At 60.7% G+C, this 19699-nt stretch overlaps 1 protein-coding gene across 2 annotated transcripts; it reads right to left on the reverse strand.

Moving 5' to 3' along the window:
• Positions 1-1837: 1837 nt before the first annotated feature.
• On the reverse strand, positions 1838-19444 carry RAC2 (Rac family small GTPase 2). Of its 2 annotated transcripts, XM_001500793.6 has the most exons (7): positions 17036-19444; positions 14931-15002; positions 7544-7661; positions 6758-6820; positions 6365-6524; positions 2934-3066; positions 1838-2604 (listed from the first exon to the last, which is right to left on the reverse strand). In XM_001500793.6, the coding sequence occupies exons 1-6, from the start codon at positions 17068-17070 to the stop codon at positions 2936-2938; spliced, it is 579 nt and encodes a 192-aa protein (XP_001500843.1). In that variant the 5' UTR covers positions 17071-19444; the 3' UTR covers positions 1838-2604; positions 2934-2935. The 2 variants fall into 2 exon arrangements, with proteins under 2 accessions (XP_001500843.1, XP_023486876.1); XM_023631108.2 differs by lacking the exon at positions 1838-2604 and having other exon boundaries at positions 2991-3066; positions 6358-6524; positions 17036-18639.
• Between the last annotated feature and the right edge of the window lie 255 nt (positions 19445-19699).

Raw genomic sequence — 19699 nt, forward strand, 5'->3', positions numbered from 1 at the left:
ACTAGGATTCTGTTAGCAAGGAGGATGGGCACAGAGGTAGGAGGTGGAAGAGGGGAGTGGCTGCCTTCGTGAATGGAGCTCCAAGTCTGTGCCCCCCTGTGCCTCTGTTTCCTTCTCTGCAAAGCCGAGCTGCTGGTGCCCACCCTGGGAAGCTAGAAGAGGAGCCAGTGAGGAAATAAGCGCCAGGTGAGCGCTCACAGGTGAGAGCGCAGGTTACGTATGGACGGTGTTCTTGATATAAAGCAAGTACGTGTCCCCTGGGCGAGGCTCGGGGGCAAAGCCATGCTCACAGGCAGGGGAGCTCCAGGAGCGGAGGGAATTATTCGAAGCAGGGAAACCGGACCAGCGAGGGCAGAGGCCTGGGGTGAAGAAGCCTGAACCGGCTTTGAGGAACGGGGCTCAGCCGATGGCGGAGGAGTGAGCAGGGGAGGAGCGAGGGCAGGGGCGTGGCCAGGCCCCGGGAGTGGCCCCAGTTTATCCCGGGGCCCCAGTAAGAATGGCCCGTTTAACCGGGTTCTGGTTTGGTTTCAGAGGAGAGGTAACTTTACAAACTCAACCACCTTGTCTGAGCCACAGCTCAGATGGGCCATGGGGTGTCCCCCTGCGCCGGGGCTCCCTCAGGAGGGTCCTGCCTGGGACCCTCGGGACTTGGGGAGGGGCGGTGGGGCCGAGCTCTGGAAGAGCGGAAAATGGGGACCCGAAGCATTTCATCCAGGGGACCTGGGGGCCTCTGTGTTGTCAGGGTCGGAGTCCTGTGTCTCTTCTTCTTTCCTTTATTTTGGCCTCTCCAGAGCGTCAGGCCACAAGGGCAGGAACTCGTGTGCGCCCTGCGGGGTCCCCACACTTGGACCCCCTCTCCCCCACCCTCCGTGCCCCTGGAACGGTACCTGGCGCAGAGTGGGTGCTCAGTGGATACGCGTTGAATGAATGAATGAATGAATGAATGAAGGGATGAGGTTAGGTAGAGAAGGGCACTTGTCCCAGGAGGAGAAAGTCTGGCATTTGTACATCACAGACACTGAGGTGGGACCGACTCCATGCGGGCGCCGCTGTGCTTTATGGATGAACTTTTTAGATCCTTACGACAGCTTCATCTCTCTGTCTTTTTTTTTTTTTTTTTTTTGGTGAAGAAGATTATCCCTGAGCTAACATCTGTGCCAGTCTTCCTCTATTTTGTATGTGGGAAACCCCACAGGGTGGCTTGATGAGCGGTGTGTAGGTCTGCACCTGAGATCCAGACCCGCGAACCCCAGTCCACTGAAGCAGAGCAGGTGAACTTAGCCACTGCCCGCCGGGCCAGCCCCCATCTCTCTTTTAAAGACACTCGCCTTTGCTTCGTGCCTGCTGGGACTGCCATTGCTTTCTTGCACCATCAGGATGCTTTCCCGTGACCTCCGATGGTGGAGGTTGGGGGTCTCTGGCTGCCCACACCCATATTCCGAAATCCCAGCAAGGCCCTCAGTCTCCAGTCTCCGTTTGGGAACTAATCTCTCCACCCTGGCGTGTGGTGTTGGGAGGGTGGCCTCTGCTCCTTGCTCTATGCGTCCCATGGTCCAGGCCTGGCCAATCGGAGCACAGCATCTCCCTGACAAATAGGATTGGCTGAAAGGGGACCCAGGACCTAAGCTGGTCCAATCAGAGTAAATCTTAATTAGAACTTTGCCTGGGGCAAACACTTGCCCTTTTTTGCTGAACTTGAACCTGGGAGGATGAAACCCTGAGAGTCACTTGCCTGCAAATGAACCAGACAGCAGAAGGCAGAGCAAAGAGGTACAGGAACGTGAGCCCTGATAACATGATTTGAGCCCCCTTGATCAAGCTGCACCTGAAGTCATGATATTTTCAAATTTGAATCAATAAATTTATTTTCTGCTTAAGCAGGTTGAATTGAGTTTTCTGTTTGCAATAGCCAAAGTCTTGACTGAGGTCTGGAAGTTTTAAGACTCTCACAGGTAAATGCAGCTCAGGATCCTGTGAGTGGAGCAGAAAGACCTGAGAGGTGGCAAGAGTGAGCTGGACCCAGGCCTTTGACGGGCTGGGCAGATGCCCACAGAGATGTGAAAAACCTGATTTGTTTACATTGTCCCAAAAAGGAGCACTAAGACCAGAGAAGCAAAGTTCTGACACTCATTTAGCTCAGTAGAACTCTCAGACAAGCAGGACCATCAGTACTGAAGTAGGCTGCCCCCGGAGGGAGGGAGAGACCCGTCCCTGAAGGTATACAAGTGGTGGCCAGTGACTGTCTGGCCGGAAGTTTCCAGAAGGGATTCAGGCATTGGCTGGGAGTGGGGTAAACAGGTACATGCTGCCACACGCAGCAGCCAGCACTGACCGCGGTGGCACAGGAGTGACATTGGGTCCCAGGGCTCCCTTCTGGCCCCCGGGAAGGCAGGAGCGGGAGGGGAGCAGGACGCAGCACCTGCAGATTCATACCCTGCGGGCCCAGGGGGCCTCCAGCATGGAGAAGGCAATCAGCCAAGCTCTGCAGCCATCTGCTAGGAAACGCCACAGGGAGGGGACAGTGTGGCCAGCTGGGGTGCCATCGGGCTTTGGGTGGGGCTCCTGGAGGGTCACAACCATCTGGCTGGGAGGGCTGGGCGCCACCTGGAAGGGAGACAGGCAGGGGTGAGAATCTGGGACAAGCGGACTCTACGTCACGCTCATGGCTCTGCAGCTCCTTCCCGGCTCCCAGCTCCTGCTGCAGGATGGCCCTCCCACTCGGCCGCCACAGGAAGTCCTCCCCGTTCCACTGCCCCGAGAGTCAGTCTGCCTCCAGCCCTGCATGTGGGGGTCAGGTCTCCCCGCAGGACTGGGCTCTCCCGGGGGCAGGTGTGAGGCTCGGCCCTTCCCTCTCCTCCTGCCCCCTCCCAGCAGGAGCCTGCCGCGTGGGGGGGACTATGGGGGAGGATGAGGCACAGGGGACGGGCTCTTACCCCTAGAGGATGCTGCAGGGGCGCTTCTGCGTCCGCGTGGGCTGGGGGCACAGCACGGCCCGGATCGCCTCATCAAAGACGGTTTTCAGGCCTCGCTGGGTGAGGGCTGAGCACTCCAGGTATTTCACGGAGTCTGGGGAGGGGCAGGGAGAGGGCGGAGGCCCAGGTCAGGGGAGGGTGCTGGGGAGAAGCCCCTCCCAGGCCCCCCAGTGCCTGAAGTCGGGAGCTTGTGCTCAGTGGACGTGGTTGAGACCCCTGAGAGCAGGTCTGTGTTTCTGGGACACAAGCCCTGAGCTTGCGGAAGGCGGGCGGGAATTTTGCGCTTTCCTGGGGAGGGAAGGGCTCGTACACGGTGACCAAACCTCTCTGCGTCTCCGTTTCTTCTAGAAAACAGCCACATGCCCACCTCCAGGCTTCCCCGGGAGGCCTGGGGATCCTTACAGCCCACTCCCAGCCCAGGACCCTCCAAACGTCATCTGACCGTGGCTGAGCATCAGCCCAGTGTACAGATGAGGAAACTGAGGCTCCCAGAGGAGAAGTCGCTTGTCCACAGTCACGTGCTGGACATCTCTCCTGCCCCTCGGGGCAGCTGGGGGCCCTCAGCGAGAGGAAGGGGAGTTGGAGAGCTCCTCCTTTGCCCCACGAGAGGACCACTCGGGGCTGGAGCCTGGGGCACAGACAGCAAGAAGGGAAGGCAGAGCCCCCCTCCCAGGGGCAGAGTTCCATGACCTCCTGGAAGGGACCTTGCGAGTCCACTACAACCCCGTTTCCCTGAAGTGAGGAACCACAGGGCCCCTTCTTCGAGAGGCCTGGGACCAATTTCAGAAACAAGAGGAAGGAGAGGACCCTGCCCCGTCCCGGGAGCCCCCTCTCCTGGGGGAAGGAGCACATGACACTGATGGGCCCCTGCTCCCGCCCGGCCCCGAACCAGACGCTTCCGGAAAAATGCTGTGAAGAAATCCTGTGATTCCCCACTTCCCAGGTGAGGAATCAGGCCCAGAGAGGGGAAGCCACGGGCCCAGAGACGCCCAGCAGGGAGGGGGAGCAGGATCTCAGGAGGGGCAGCTCCTGGAAAGGGGAAGCCCACCGACGCCCCGGACTGGGGAGAAAGAAAGGAGGGGCAGGGACCAGGAAAGCGAGGCTCAGAGAGGACGTCACTTGTCCAAAGTCACACGCTGGATGTTTCCCGTCCACGTGGGAGCACACCACCAGGGAGCGTGGGCAGTGGTGCGGGGGTTTGGTGGACAGGAACAGAGACCCCTGAGTTCTGTCCGCAGTCTCACCATCAGAACCATCTGTCCCTAGAAAGCGGTCACTGGGCGTTTGGCCACTGTTTCTCTGCAAGGGACCGGAGCCAGTGTCCACTCTTCCATGGCCACCAACTGCCTCCTCCTGGGTGCCCCCCTGGCTTTTTTTGGCTCAGTGGCATCCAGAACCGGGGCCTGAGCTGGAGGCCTGGGCTCCCTGCAGCCCTGCCTCTGACCAGTCTAGCCTTCGGCCAGTGTCCCCTCTGCACCTCCGTCTCCCACCTGTCGGGACAGGTTGACAGATGATAACTTGTTGCGCCGAGGCAGGGGTAGGGTCACTGCGGAGAGGGCTTGGGGGCACAGGCAACCCTGATCCTCAGGACGGAGGGAGCCAGGCAGCCCGTGCCCGAATCTGGGCTCTGCCACGCCCCACCAGGGTGGCCTCGCACCAGTGACTTCTCCTCCCTGAGCCCCAGTTTCCTCCTTGGTAAAGTGGGAGTGGTGAGAGTCCCCTCTTCGTGCTTGCTTGGGGGAATGAAGGAAGACAACGCAGGGGCCCAGCCCCCAGGACGAGCTCAGTCCACATCAGCATGACCGTCAGCTGGGTCAGAGCTGCCTCCACACCCCATCACCCCCGGGCTGGGGAGCGGCCGAGGGGGCAGAGGCAGCCGCTGTCTGCCTCCTCCTGCAGGTCCCCAGGCTCCCCCTCAGCCTGGGCTGGTCAGGGGGGGCCCTGCCCCACCCACACGGGGCGTCAGCTCCAGGAGGGACTGGCTGGAGGCCAAGGCCGAATCCCCGAGTCATCTCCTTGTAGAGGAGAAAGGACCTTTAGGGACTGTCCAGGTCAGCTTGTGCAGATGAGGAGACTGAGGCCCAGAGAGGGGGAGCCCCTGGCCCGAGGTCACACAGACAGTCGGTGCCGGAGCCGGGACCAGAATCCAGGCCCCCTGCTCCTTATCCCAAAGCACGTGTTTCAAAGGGAGAGGGCCGGTGCGGACTGGAGAGTCGCTCATGGGCGGAGGGAGTCCGGGAGAGGGGACAGGCTGGCCAGAAAGGAGAGAAGGCAGGAGTGCAATCCTTGACATTTGTAAAGCCCAGCGGGCCTGGGAACCAGAGCCTGGATGGGGCGCGGGACCCAGGGTCTAAGAGGCCGCCTGAGGCCCCTGGCAGGAAGATGGCCATGTCGCTTGGGAAGTCACAGGAAGTGGGGGAGGTGGCTGCGGTTTCTCTTTCTGTGAAGAGATGTGAGTCCCCACATCTCTGTGCCCCCTCCCTGTTCCGGTGGAAGGCAGAGGGGCAGGGCTGAGGCCGGGAAGGGTGGGGAGGCCCCACCTCTTCGGAGGCCAAACCCTGGACCTGCAGGACCCCGTGGGGAGGGCGAGCACCCAGGGCAGCTGGGTCCCTGCTCACAGTGGTCAGACCCAGTTAGTGGTCCTGGCTCTTGGGCGAGGGCCCATCCCCAGGCTGCAGGCAGGTCAAGGCCTGATAGAGGACGAAAGGCCTCGATGCCAGGCAGAGGCCAGACCTGTCATCATTGCCCTGGGCAGGCAGCCCTGAGTCACCAAGAGGAGGCCCCCAAGCCAGCAACTTGCTGTCTCGCCTTCAAATCCCAGTTCTGCCACCTACTCGCTGTGTGACCTTGAGAAGTCACTTTACTTCTCTGGCCCAGTGATTAGAAGAAATTAGAAAGAAGGATGGGGCTGAGAAGCCAGGGGGACGGGGACAGGGAGGTGAGAAGGAAGCAGAGAGGAAGGTGTCACCCAAGACAGAAGCACCTCCTCCAGGAAGCCTTCCCAGAAGACGCATGTTTGACTTGTCTGCCCGTCCTCAAGTAACCACAGCACACCCACTCCATCCCTGCTTCTGCCTGCTCAAAATGCACTTATTTCAATATCTGCTGATGGATTTTACTACTACTAATAATGACTAACACAGAGTACTTCCCACGTTGGGGGACTGCTGTAGCTTCATGGGTATTAATTCACTTAATTCTCCCAACTGCCCGGAACTCTTACTATTGCCCTGTTTTGCTGATGAGGAGACAGGCACAGAGAGACTAAGTGACTCGTCCAGGGTCACACAGCCAGTACACAGCACGGCCCTGGAGCCCGTGTCTGCAGTCTCCATGGGGCTGATTCAGGGCTCCCAGCCTCCAGCCCCGCTCTCTGAGCCCGAGCCCCATACCGATCTCCTTGGCCAGAGCCAGGCCCTGCGGGTAGGTGATAGGCGCCAGCTTCTTCTCTTTCAGCTTCTCGATGGTGTCCTTGTCGTCCCGCAGGTCCAGCTTGGTACCCACCAGGATGATGGGTGTGCTGGGGCAGTGGTGCCGCACCTCGGGGTACCACTGGGCGAGTGGGCAGGGGACACGGTTCAGAGGACAGAGAGTAAAGCTAACCGTCCCAGCCCCCTCCCAGACCCCCTCCAAGTCTCACCCTCTGAGTCCCCCCAGCCCTGGTTGTCCCTGGGGACCCTCTCCGCCCAGGCCCTCTGCTGCCCCAGGACCAGGCCTAAAGTTGCCCATCCCTCCCTCCCTCCCTCGGGTCCACCTGCCCCAGGGCCCTGCTCTGTCCAGCTCACCTTGGCTCGGACATTCTCATAGGAGGCGGGGCTGACGAGGGAGAAGCAGATGAGGAAGACGTCCTGGGGACAGAGAAGGCCAGGGTTACCTGCGAGGGACCCGGAGGTGTCCCCCCTGGGCTCCGCGCACACCACGCAGCCACTGACGGGGGAGCCAGGGGACACTGGGGTGTCGGGTCTGGGCAGAGCGGGGGTGCCCTTCCCGCCTCTCCTCCAGGCTGCTGTCCGTCTACGTGCAGAAGAGCTCCCAGAGGGCGGGCTGTCCTAGTCGTCAGCCCTCTAAGCGGTCAGCACTCTGCAGTCAGTGCTGCTCCAACCCACCTACAGTTGGGGCAGCGAGGCTGCCGACATTTGCTGCCTGGAACCAGAATCCATGCCCCAACCGGGCACTCGCTACCCCACTGTCTGCTTACAGCCCCCGCCCTGAGGACCCCGGGCCCACCAGCCACAGAGCCACCTGCAGGGGGCCCTGTCTCTCCTCCTCTCCCCAGCACCCCCGGGGCTCACCGTCCTGGGCTCCCTACTGGGGCCCCATCCAGGGTCGCCCACCCCACCCATGGGGAGCCAGGTGGTGCCAGAGCCCATGAGGCAGAGAGGCTGGGAAGACGGGCACAGTGATGACAGGGACCGATGGGGAATGGGGGCGCTGGGGGAGGAGTCCCTGGCTCCCCCCGGGGGGGGGGGCCAAGGAGGAGGGTCAGGGGCCACCAGGCCACGCGGGCCCACGGGCATCCCACAGGAGGGAGCAGGGAGAGCGGAGGCCGGTGCAGGGGTGGGGCAGCGCACCGTCTGTGGGTAGGAGAGCGGCCGCAGGCGGTCATAGTCTTCCTGCCCGGCTGTGTCCCACAGCCCCAGGTTCACTGGCTTGCTGTCCACCATCACGTTGGCCGAGTAGTTGTCGAACCTGTGGGGAGCAGGCAAGACGGAAGGGTCAGTCTCCAGCCCAGAGCCCGAGCACCTCCCGTCCCTGGTTCCACGGCCGAGGCCAAGACCCAGAGAGGGGCTGAGACAGGACTGAAGTCACACAGCACCATGCAGCTTGGTTTTCATTTACTTTTTTTCTCATTACTGATTCGTTACATTAGGATTTTTAATGCAGGTAAGCATAAGGAGGAAAACACTGTGTCCACCATTCTTCCGCCCTTGCCCACTTTGGAGAGGTGATTTTTTGAAGCTGCCTAACATTCCCACTGAGGCTTGATCAGAATAAACTGTACCGCCTCCCGTGCTGGACACTGAAGTTGGTCGCCCAGTGTTTGAATATTTGACCGTTGTTGAATGAATGTCCATCTCCATCGTAGGTGAGGCCCCACAGAAGCAAACCCTGAGATGAGGAGGTGGTACAAGTGGTTTATTTGGGGGGTGAGCCCCGGCACCCATAGCAGGGAGTGGGGAAGAGACGAGGAAGGGACGGCAGCCGATACGGGGTGCCCTAGTGAGCTGCTGCGCCATGCTGGGGCCACCTGGGAGACAGCGTGGACGGTGCTCAGGGCCACCCCCGGGGGCAGGAAGCCAGGGTATTTATCCACCATCCCCATCCTCCACTGGCAGAGGCACAGCCCAAGGGGTTAAAATCCTGGTCTTTCAACCCACCCCAGACTGCCCACCGAAAGCCGCCGGTCACAGGTGCCTTCGGGAAATGGGGCACATGCTGGAAAGACACATGCCCACGGGATAGGATGGGGCACTGACAGTGACTGCTAAAATCTTCCTGCCAGCACCAGAGAGGCCTCCGGGCAATCAAACAAGATTCCAGATTTTTTAATTCAACCCCACGGTATTTCTGCATAGGCACACCCCTGCAAGGAAGGTGCTGGCTCCTCATGCTGTGGAAGAGAAAACGGGGATCAGAGAGGTATAATGACTTGCCCAAGGCCACACAGACAGTGAGTGACCGAACTAGGTGAGAAGCCAGTCCTGTCAGATTCCGCATCCAGTGCTCACTGACCCGTGCTACAGCTGTGCATCCACAGATGGCCCCACTGCCTGCCCCGGAGGGCTGGGGACCACCCCCTTGTCTCTCCTCATCAAAGTCAGCACACAGGCCCTGCTCCTTGTCCCCTGACCAGGCCCACTGAGACCTCAGGCTCTTCCAGCTTCTCCTTCTCCTCCCCTCACACACCAGCCAAGCCTCCCTGCACTTGTTCACGCTTTGCCCCCCACCCGGCATGCCCATCCCCACCTCTCCTTGTCCAAATATCCCACCCACCCTGACCTTGTGCTTGTCCACTCTCCCGGCCTTCGCTCCCGTCCAGGCCTCTCTCTGGAACACCCTTCCATTTCCTTTTCACCATTATCTCCTATTCATGCTTCAAAACCCTGCCCAGGCTGTCCTTCCTCTGCGGGAAAAGCTCCGGGCCACCTCTTCCCTGTCCCCACATGGGAAGAGCTCTTCGTTCCCTCCCTCAGGCGACTGCTTTGCTGTGACCATGAGCGGACGGGACGAGCAGTGCGTCTCTGTCTCCACACGGGCTGTGGGCTCCCTGTCGGTGGGCCGTGCCTGCTTCAGCTCCACGGCCCCAGGCCCGGCCCCCAGTGAGTGCACGTGGAACAGGATTAAACCAAACCAAAGGGAAGCCCTGGGGATGCCACCTCCTCCATGAAGCCCTCGCAGGATGCTGCTAGGGACAGGCTGCCGTAAGGCTTCAGAGTAACTCCAAATCCAGCTGTCCTGGGAAAGAGCCCACACACACACATGCACTCACACACACACGCACTCGCTCACACGCATGCACGCACACACGCACACACAAAAACGTGGGCAGCCTGACGTTTCTAACCCTCTGTGCTTGTTCAGCCCTGGGGCGTGTTCCAGTCCCCTCTCTGTCCCTCAGATGGCCCTGCTCCCTCCTGCCTCCTGAGCGCCCCCCTCCCCTGATTGCCACTCCTCTTCCTCCCAGTGTGCCTCCTCCAGCCCCAGCTCCATGTCACCTCCTCCAGGAAGCCCTTCCTGACCCCCAGCCAGATGGGGCCCACCCCTCCCCGCCCCAGCAATCTGTGCTGAATGTGTACCCCAAGAGGCAGGCTCCAGCCTCTAGCGCATAGTGGGTGCTTTGGGCCCCGCGGGGTTTCGGGAAGAAGGTGCCGGCCAGGGACAGAAAGAGACGCCGGGCTGCCTTTGGCTTCAGCCGGAAACACTCCTCTGAATGAGTTCAGAGGCAGGGACGCTCTCTCCTGCAGTGTCCAGGCTGAAATCCTGGGGACCAAAAGCCTCCCAAGATTCCTTGAGCGAGAGCACCTGTCTTCTCTGAGCCACCCCCGGGTCTCGGGGCCATGGTGCTAGGCCAAGAGCGGGTTCTGGGACCTGCAGCACCGAGCATCCACTTAGGCCAGGCAGCGGGCTAGGGTCCTCCATGCCTTAGGTCTGGAAGCCCCATGGGACCCAAGACAAAGGACCTCGAGTCACTCCCATCAGACAGATGAGGAAACTGAGGTCCCAAGAGGCCAAGTAACTTTTCCAAGGCAGCCAGCTCATCACAGGAGCCAGGATTTGCATCCTACTCCTTCTGTGACTCCCATTTGTGAGTGAGTGAGTGGACAGGTGCACTGCAAGAGGGTTGATTTGCCAGGGGACAGCCGCCAGGGGACAGCCACCCAGGGTTGGGAGGGAACAGAGAATTCCTTGTGAAGCCTTGTCCTGGCTGTGTGACCCTGGGTGAGTAAACTGGCTTCTCTGAGCCTCACTTTCCTCACTGTGAAAAAAAGCCCAGTCTCAGTGCGATGAGGATACAAAAAGACAACGGACGTTCAAGCCCCCTCATGGGGGATGCTGAGAAGCTGAGCAATCGGACGTTGACGTCCCACACACCCCTCACTGGCCCCTCCCCAGATGACCAGCTGCCAGAGCCCAAGGCTTGCTGCAGAGACATGTCAGTGATCCCCAACTCCGGGGGGGGCCCCCTACTTGAGACCCACAGGCGTCCGGGACCAGAGGAACCTCCCCCAGCACTGTGGGCAGTCTGCACTCCCATTTTCTGGAAGAGGAAACTGAGGCTCGCACACGGGAAGGGACCTGCCCAAGATCGCATGGACAGTTGGTGGCCGAGCCAGGACTCGATCCTGTTCCCCAATTCAGGAGAGTCCATGTGGGAAGCTTCGTGCTATCTCATGGCTGGGTGCTCAGTGGGCTGGGGTAGGGCATGGGGCTGACCCCGAGCTGCGGGGGGCCGCGAGCTCACATCTGCTGCACACCCAGGGCTTGTTCCTGGCCCTTTATTCAGAGCTCATTTCAGTGGGCCCAGGAAATGGATTCTCTCATTGCCCCCATTTTACACATGAGGAATCTGAGGCCCCGAGACTGGGAGTGACCTGCCCAAGGTCACACAGCTGGGGTGTTTTCACCCAGTCTGTGCAGCCTCTTTCTGTACTCCCTGCAGGCCCAGCCCTGATCCTGGGACGCAGTGGAGGAGGGGGATGGGGGCAGGTGAAAGGGGGCCTAGCACCAGGTGTCACCTAACCGCCACCCAAGGCTACCCCTCAGGAGGGAGGATGAAGCATTCAAGGAACCCAGAGACCAGGGAGCGGGCAGAGCTGGTGACTTGGGGCCAGGGAGGATTGGGCAGGTCAGACGGGATGTGGACCACCGTTAGGATTGAGGTCTTGGTCTTCAGGGCAATGGGCAGCCAGCGAGGGGTTCACCAGGCAAGGGATGCCGTGATCAGATTTGCACTTAGAAAAGGCCCCGCTTGGCCGCTGGGTGGAGAAGTTTGGAAAAGGTCGGAGGGGAGGCTGGGAGACCGTGGGAGGCATTACAGAGCCAGTGGTGAGAGAGGAGAGAGGCTGGAGGAGATGGAGAAGCAGCAAGGGGGCCCAGGTGGGGTGCGAGGGGACAGAGGGGCTGCGTGAGTAAGTGGGGAGACCGAAGCCAGCTGGGCACGGTGAGGAAGAGCACGGCCAGCAGTGGGAGCATGGCGGAGGGGCAGCGGAGGGGCCGTCGGAGAGCTGGGCAGGGTGGTCCAGAGAGGAAGCTGGTGCCGTCCCGTCTGTGGACACCCCAGGCTCCACCTGCCAGTTCCCAAATGGGGGTGAATATGGAGTCCTGGCCACCTGACCTGCTTGAACGGCCACTGTTCTTCCTTCCCTGAGAGAAGACCACAGCGCTGAGCCCCCGCTGGTGGCCGAGTCTCGGCACCTTCTCAGGGCACGCCCGAGCTGCCCTGCCTGCCTGCCAGAGGGGTCCGGTCACCACGGAGCACCAGTGCTGTGCTCGGCTCTGTTCTAGAAGCTGGTGCCACAGCACTGAACTAGACAGACCAGGACCCTGTCCTCGGGGAGCTTCCATCGCGGCAGCGGCTCTGAAGAAGGTTGGGGGGGGGGGCGCGAAAGGGAATGGCCACCTTCGACAGGGGGTCAGGGGGGTGACACCTGGGCAGGGAGCTGAGCGATGGGGATGTGGAGCACCGAGGCTGGGGTGGGGGTGGGGGCTGGCATGTCTGGGATGGGGGACAGGCAGGGAGCATCCTTCAGGGTTTGAACGCCAGGATAGGAGATGGGTTTTAAGTGTAAAGGAGGCCTTGGGGGGGGCTCAGGCCAGGGTATGGCTCCATCTAATTCTCACTTTTGAAAGCTCTCCCGGGCTTCTGTTTGAGAATGGTTATAAGGAGGTGAGATGGAAGCCCTATGTCACAGGTCCCCGAGGGCAGGCCCCCATGACCTTGTACCCCCAACACCCAGCACGGGACTGTCCACAGAGCAGGCTTCCATCTCCCCATCTGAGAAATGGGGTTTGACCCTGAGCTGCTAATCCCTGGCCGCCAGCAGCAAGCGGGGCTCAGCTCCCCCACTTATCTGATCTTGCGCCTCGTCCCCGGCAGGCCCTCCCCTCCTCAGCCCCAGAAGATCTCCAAATCTTTATCTCTGTGCCAGAGGTCTCGGCGGCCTGGTTTCCCCACCTCCGCCCTCCCCGCTGCCCCCACCCTCCAATGTCACAAGCTCGCTGTGACTGATTTCCCCCCGTTGCAGGGCGCCGGCACTGCAGTGGGAGCCCCTCTGGGGGCTTGACCAGAGCTGAGCAGCTCTGTACCGAAGACAAGGACGGGGGCACGCAGGACTGGCCACACACTTGGCAGAGTCCAGTGCGAAATGAAAATACAAGGTCCCTTGTTCCAAAATTAAGAATTTCAGGATGGGGACATCAGAGCACTAAGCCAAGGGCAGGACCCTTCCGAGGACGGGGCCTGTGCAGCCGCATTGATGGCACAGCCGTGAAGCCAGCCCGAGGCTCTGACCCAGTTCCTCAGACAGTGCTGGGAAAGTAGCCGTTGTCTGGTCCATTCTGTCTGTCCTTCTGCAAGGTTGTGCAGTGCCCCGAGGCCACAGAGCCCACCAGGGGCCAGGGTTCTCCAAGTTGCTGAGAGCAACTGGCCCCGGATAGTCCTGCCACCGTGCCCCTTCCACCTCTCTGCACAGGGGACGCACCCGAGCGACGAGCTTGGGACCTCCCAGCCCAGCCCCCACCTCTTACAGAAAGGGAAACTGAGGCTCAGCGAGAACTGAATGGTCTAAGGTCCTTCAGCAATTGGGCCCTGCAGCCCAGCTGGACAGGGAGAGGCAGGAACACAGGCAGTGCCAGCACACTCCTGGTGACAGCGGCCTTCTGCAGGAGCTGACTGACCTGATTCCGCCTCCCTGCTCAGGGCTGGAGCCAGCCCTCCCTGGGCACCAGGAGGTGCCGATGAACATTTGATGACGGATGGTGAACGAGCAAATAAAGGCAGGTGCAGAGCGGGGTGGGCACTGGCACCAGGCCACACGGGGAGCTGGGGACCAAGCTGGAGCAGAAATCGGCCTTCCAGGCCCCCTGACCAGGTTTCTCTGCCCGCTCCTGGCTGCCTGCCTTCCTCCTGCCCGGGCCAGGGCGCCTGAGGCAACTGGGGCCGGGGTCAGTGTCCTGGGGAGAAATATTCCTGGGAGCAGAGGAGCCCGGGCCCCTCAACTGCTGTGACCCTCAGCTTCCCCAGGGCATCCTGGGTAGGATGATACCCAGCTCCCGTGATGATCAGATGAGGTCACATGTGCCAGGTCATGCCAGGGCCAGCACACAGTAGGCCCTCAATAGATGGTAGCTACGAGTGGTCCTCCCAGGGCCTCTGCACGAAGTTCCATTAAGGTCAACTCAAAGCGTGTCTCCGTGTGTAAGATGACGTGTAGATCATACTGTGCATAAGACGCGGTGCTAAGACAAGGGGCAGCCCCAAAAGACCAGGACCTGCTCCCTGCCCTCCATAGCTCACGGTCAAAGGTCAGATAAAGCCTGATGAGAAACGTCCGGGAGGAGGGGCCACTGGAGCGCCTGGATGTCTTAGATCCGTGCACGTGGGAAGGAGGGGCAGCCCAGCAGAGGCAACAGCTAGAGCAAAGGCCCTGGGGTGGAAATATCCAGGGAGTGTCTGGTGAACAGAGGGGGTCGGCAAACGGAACATGAAGCAAAGCAGGGGGCCGTGAAGCCAGAAGGTGTGGTTGACAGAAGACTACATAGAGCCTTGAATGCCAAGCCACAGAGTCGGGAAGTTGTCCTGTGAGAAGGGGGCCGCTGAGGGCTGGTGGGGGAGGGGCTGCCTCCCCCCATCTCTGCCTCCTGAGTCTGACACCCACACGCTCCTCCTCTCCTACCTGCGGGTCAAGTGACAGCCCTGCCTCCACATCCAATAGGCAATGAGCTGGGGACCTGCCAGCCCAGCCCCCACCAGCAGGGCCCCGATTGGCCTCCAGAAGGCACTGCCCTCTCCTCAGCACACATGTGTCCAGGGGTCTCTGCTCCCTGGTGTCAAGGCCCTGGGTTCCCTCCTCCCGCACCCACCCCACCCTCCCCTTCACTTCTCCAACACAGCCCCTCTTCCTGCCCTGCCCCTGCTCACCGGCCCCTCCATCTCCCTCTTCTTAGAGGCCCTGCTTGAAGGCTGCCCTCTCCCCTTCCACCGCCCCGCCCTGACTCAGTCTCCCCTTTCTGGGAGCCCTCGGCACTCGCCCTCACAGCTCGCCTCCGTGTTGGCCACTGCCTCCCCAGCCGGATCCCCAGGCAGCTCTGCCAGGCAGAGACCGGCAGGGGCATCCCCCGGTTGCCCGACCCTCAGTGCCCACACAGCCCGGCACAAGAGAAGTGCCTGCAGAGGGGCTGGGCTGGTGATGCGTATCTCCCCAGCCGCCGTGTGCCCCATGCACCCGCAGAACTCACACGGTGGGGATGTACTCTCCCGGGAAGGCGTTGGTGGTATAGCTGATCAGGAGGCAGGTCTTGCCCACGGCTCTGAAAGACAGGGGGTTCGAGAGGACAGCCGTCAAGGGACACACACGGGGAAGCTTCTGAGCACCTGCCGGTCCCCCAGCCCAGCCCCCAGGGAAGATCCAGGCCCACCCCTCTGGGCCTCAGTTTCCCCATCTGAGAATCCCCGTATCAGTGTTCTCAAACCTGAGAGCGGTATGAGTCATCCGGGGTGTTTGTTAAAGTGCAGACTTCGGGGATGAATGGGTGTGGGGCGGAACTGGGAGTCTGTGTTTTTAACAAGTTTCCCCAGGTGATGCTCATGGGGGACAGAGGGTTCAGAGTGGGGGGTGACCTGATCGGGGCTCTGCCAGCACACGCCTGGGCTTCAGATCCCAGCTCCACCACCACCAGTGGCACAGCCTTGGGCAAGTCGCTTAAGCTCCCTATGACTCAGTTTCCCCGTCTAAGGGCAGGCTGAGTTCGTCCTCACAGGAGTGTGCTGAGAAGTAAATTAGATGAAGCCCACGAAAGAACCGAGCACAGTGCCTGGCAGAGTGGAGCGGCCTGCAGATGTCAGGGAAAGCCTGGGGCCCTGTCCCCCCACCTCGCCCGAAGGCAGAGCCGTGAAGAGCACGGAGCGTGGGAGTCAGAGAGACCTGGGCTCGAATCCCATGAGGTCTCAGGCAAATTGCTTAACTTCTTTGAGCTTCTGTTTCCCCACCTGCAAAATGGGCCTCGAGGGAGGGTCGGAGGGAGGACAAAACAGAGGGGGCGAGATGGGGGGCACAGGTAGCTCAGAGGGAAGCTGAGAGGCCAGAGGGGCAGTCCCGGGCCTCCCCCATTGGGTTTTGTCACTTCCTGTTCTCAGGAGGCTGGCCGCCCGCCCTGTCCTCCTGCCCGCTGCCCTCCGGGGCCTGCCACCAAGGTAACTTGGAATGAGCAGAGCGTCGCCCCTGGCTTTGCCCTCCCTCTCAGATCAGATACAAAGCAGAAGTGAGCAGGGCTGGGCGGGCGGGCAGATAATGCCAGCTGTGCATCAGAGTCAGCTGAGCTGCCTGATAACCCGCCCCTGACTGCCGGGGCCAGCAAAGATCCCAGTCTCTCAAGGCCTCAGGCTGCCCCTCTGCAGAATGGGAGGGTCGGACAAGAGCCCGGCCCAGCTGGAATATGCTGGGGTATGTCGGACTGGACTGACGCAAAACCTCAGGATGTACCTGTGGGCTGGACCCTAAGACACAGTTGCTGGGAGGCACAAGAGATTGGCATATTAGACCTGTGATTTGACAGATGAGGAAACTGAGGCTCACAGGGGGACATGACAAGCGGAGCTCGCTGAGGTCTGACAGCTGCCAAGGCCCCCCAGCCCCGCCTGTCCCCATGACCCGCCCCAGCCACCCTCCCCTCCTTCTTCCCTCCTCCTTTCCTAACTCTGTCTCTTACGTCCCCCTCCCCCTTCTGTTCCTCGCCCACATCCCCCACACATCCTCCCCAGCCAGGCGGGCTGAGGGGGGAGGGGGGAGGGGAAGGGAAGGAGGCTAACATTTACTGAGCAAAGGACAGTCACTCAAAATATCTCAAGTGACTCCACAACAACCCTGGGGGCATAGGCCTCTTTGCGGATGGCCAAGCTGAGGTTCAGAGAGGCACTGCGACTTGCCCAAGGCCACACAGCAGCATAAGCCAGTGAGTAGAGCCCAGGTCAGCCTGGGGACAAAGGCCAGATTCTTGTTCCCCACCCCCCACCTGCATCCAGAGGGCTAAAGACTGAGGTCCCATGGGGGACCTGCTGCAGCTATTGGAGTGCAAGCAAGGGGCCCCAGGCACCCCCACCTGCAGTCCTGTACCCTCCACAGGCAGCTTCCGGGGTGGAGTGGGCAGAGAGTGAAGCTATCCTCGGCCCACCCGCGGGCCCCCTCTGGGGCCTGGAAGAAGAAGGGAGCGGCTCATCCCAGCTGCCTCCCAGGGACTCCTACATCTGCAGGAGGGGGGCTTCCCCAGGGATGCCGGGAGCCGGGGGGGGGGGGGGGGTGGTGTACCTGGTAGGGGTCTGTGAGAAAGTTCAGCAAGGTACCTACCCATCTCCCACCACCACACACTTGATGGCCTGCATCGTGTCCGGGGCCTGGCAGGCAGCGGCGGTGACAGCTCAGGGCAGAGAGCGCTTCTGCAGACACCAGGGGTGTGGAGAGCCTGGCGAGGCCACCAGCAGGGGAGCAGCAGCAGCGGGACAGGAGGCAGGAGGAAGCGGAAGGGGAACTTACCCAAGCCGCTGCCCCATGGCCGTTTGCAGAAGGCGGAGCATGCGGTCTGGCAGAGCAGCTCAGGGGGCCCTCCGGTGCTGGGCTGGGCCCTGGCCACCCCCCTGCCCCAGGGTGTCCCTGCTCTGGGGCACTTGCAGGAGACCTGGGGACCCTCTCAGCTGCGGACTCGCTTCCATGGGCAGGGCCAGAGTTGTTCTCCAAGAACTTGAGGCTTCCAAGAATTCAGTCCACCTCAATTCTAAGCAATGAGCATTTAATGAGCGCCCACTGTGTGCCAGGCACAGTATCAGGCGCTGGTGAGTCCAAGATGCAAGAGCTATGGCTGGTCCCTGGGAAGATATGCCTTCATCACGGGAGTCCATGAAACAAGGCAGGAAGTGATGGGGCCGTGGGGCATCTACAGGGAGGGGAGTTACAGAGTTACACAGAGGGAGAGCTGGGCCCTGCGAGGTGGTGTTCAAGCCGGCGTTTGAAAGGTGGTGTCGGAGAGACAGCCCGAGAGGGGTCTGCACGAGGAAGACATGGAGGCTCCACAAGCAGGGGCCGGTGCGAGAACCCCTGAGTGTGGAAGGCTGGGAGATGGGGGGAGGTGATGAGACAGGAAGGGAGGTGGGGGTCAGCTGATGGAGATGGGGAAATAGAGGGAAGTGAGGGGTGGTGCCCCCGCCAGCCAGGCCCTGTGCTGGGGGCAGCCCTGTGTGACCAGGTGCCCTGGAACTAGGCGCCGTGGCCCATTTGAACGATGAAGAAACAGAGGGTCTGAGAAGTCAGCTGACCTGAAATCAAACCCAGGGTCAGGTGACTCCGAACTCTTCTGGCACCCCAGAGGCCATCTTGGGGACAAAGCCTGAGTCCTGCAGCTCGTGGGGAGGCAGAGTGCCCCCTTGGGCATGGGTAGGCTCAGGGTCCCAGCAGCACTGGACCCAGGGGCCTCCAAGCTCACCTGGCTCGTACTGTTCATTGTCACGGCTCCCCGTGCCCAGCACCTCTCCAGCTCCAGGGCCAAGGAGTGGGGGGGATGGGCAGGGCTACTGGCCACCCACCCTGAACTCACTCAGGACAGACCGGAAACCCACAGGAGCATGTGGACTGCCAGGGCCTGCTGGGCAGCCAGAGCCCCGCCGTCTCCCCACCCTGGGGAGCGGAGCCCAGGATTCCCGCCTGGCACCTGCAGGCTGGTCCTCCCCAGAGCTGACCACCAGGCCACAGGGTCGGCAAAACTGGCTTTTGCAGGCAGGGAACGCACCCTCCCCAGGGGCCTGCTCCAATGCTCAGCCTCGGTGATTAAAACCAGCCGACACACTGATGTCCCTTCTCTCCACTTTCCTAGGCTGGGCGGGCCGGTGGAGAGCACCTCTGGACCCCCAGCCTGGGTCAGGCGGGCCACGTGTCCCCCAGGACTCCCTGGGGCTCCCTCCCGCACAGGCACCCAAGGCGTTTATTCTGGGTACTTCGCTGTGTTCACATTCTTTCCCAGCCACTGCTAGCCCGCAGGACAGCCCCTGTGTTAATTTAAAAAAAAACCCGATGTACTAAATGCAATGTGGGATCCTGGAGTGCAGCCTGGAACAGAAAAAGAACATGGGTGGAAAAAGCAGTGAAATCCAAAAGAAATCCGAAATCTAGTTCACAGTATTATACTAAACTGAATTCCTTAACTCTCTTACTATCTGTGCAATTTTTCTGTAAATTTAAAATTATTCAAAAATAAAATATTTGTTTTTAAAAAAAAGAAAATAAAAAAGAATCATGCACCTCTTTGGGAAGACACAGCCAAGGAGGATGGCGGCACGACTTGGAAAAGGATACATAAACTGGGTTTTATCTCCCCTTCCCCCACTGGGGTGGAGCTTCCTTACGCGGTAAACAACCTGCCCAACCACACGTGGCCAAGGCAGCCCTGAAATTGCACCTGTCCTCCATCCTGAGAAAGCCACTCCTCCAGGACAGCCCAAGAAAGATCCTCCCTGATTTAGGGCCCTCTGACTCCCTCCTTCATCCTGCACGCATTGATTATGCACCACCTGAACACCTATCTCTGGGCTTGGTACTGCAGTGGGTACGAGGCACAGAAGAATTGAAAGCCACCCCTGAAGAACTTGTGACCTGTCCTGAGTGACAGGGGCCCCTGAAGCCACTCTCTTGGGAGGTCCCCGGTCTGCAGGTGGCCCTGGGGTCACCCGTGTGGAGAGGCAGCGTTGGCAGGGGAACAAGATGAGGAGTAAGGTAGCCTGGACGACAGCAGCCAGGCGACGAGTGCTGGAAGGAGAGGGCGATCGTGGGCGTGTCCAGCGCGGCAGCCACTGCTCTGAGCACAGGACAGGCGGTGGCTCCCACCATTCCCCCATTTACAGATGAGGAAACCGAGGCACCAAGAGGCTCACTGACTTGCCCAGGATGACACACTTGTAGCCGCCACACGGGAAATGAACCGACGTCTCCTTGTCCAATATGCTCGTTTCACAGATGGGGAAACTG

The sequence above is a fragment of the Equus caballus genome, chromosome 28, assembly GCF_041296265.1.
Source record: "Equus caballus isolate H_3958 breed thoroughbred chromosome 28, TB-T2T, whole genome shotgun sequence".
NCBI lineage: Eukaryota > Metazoa > Chordata > Mammalia > Perissodactyla > Equidae > Equus > Equus caballus.

What these genes read in the sequence shown, in the direction of transcription:
- RAC2 (XM_001500793.6), bottom strand. Translation starts at nt 17,070, where the DNA reads ATGCAGGCCATCAAGTGTGTGGTGGTGGGAGATGG. An exon ending in CGCTCTCCTACCCACAGACG is followed by an intron (nt 6,821 to 7,543) that starts GTGCGCTGCCCC and finishes CTCTGTCCCCAG; the next exon opens with GACGTCTTCCTCATCTGCTT. An exon ending in GGCTCTGGCCAAGGAGATCG is followed by an intron (nt 3,067 to 6,364) that starts GTATGGGGCTCG and finishes GCCCCTCCCCAG; the next exon opens with ACTCCGTGAAATACCTGGAG.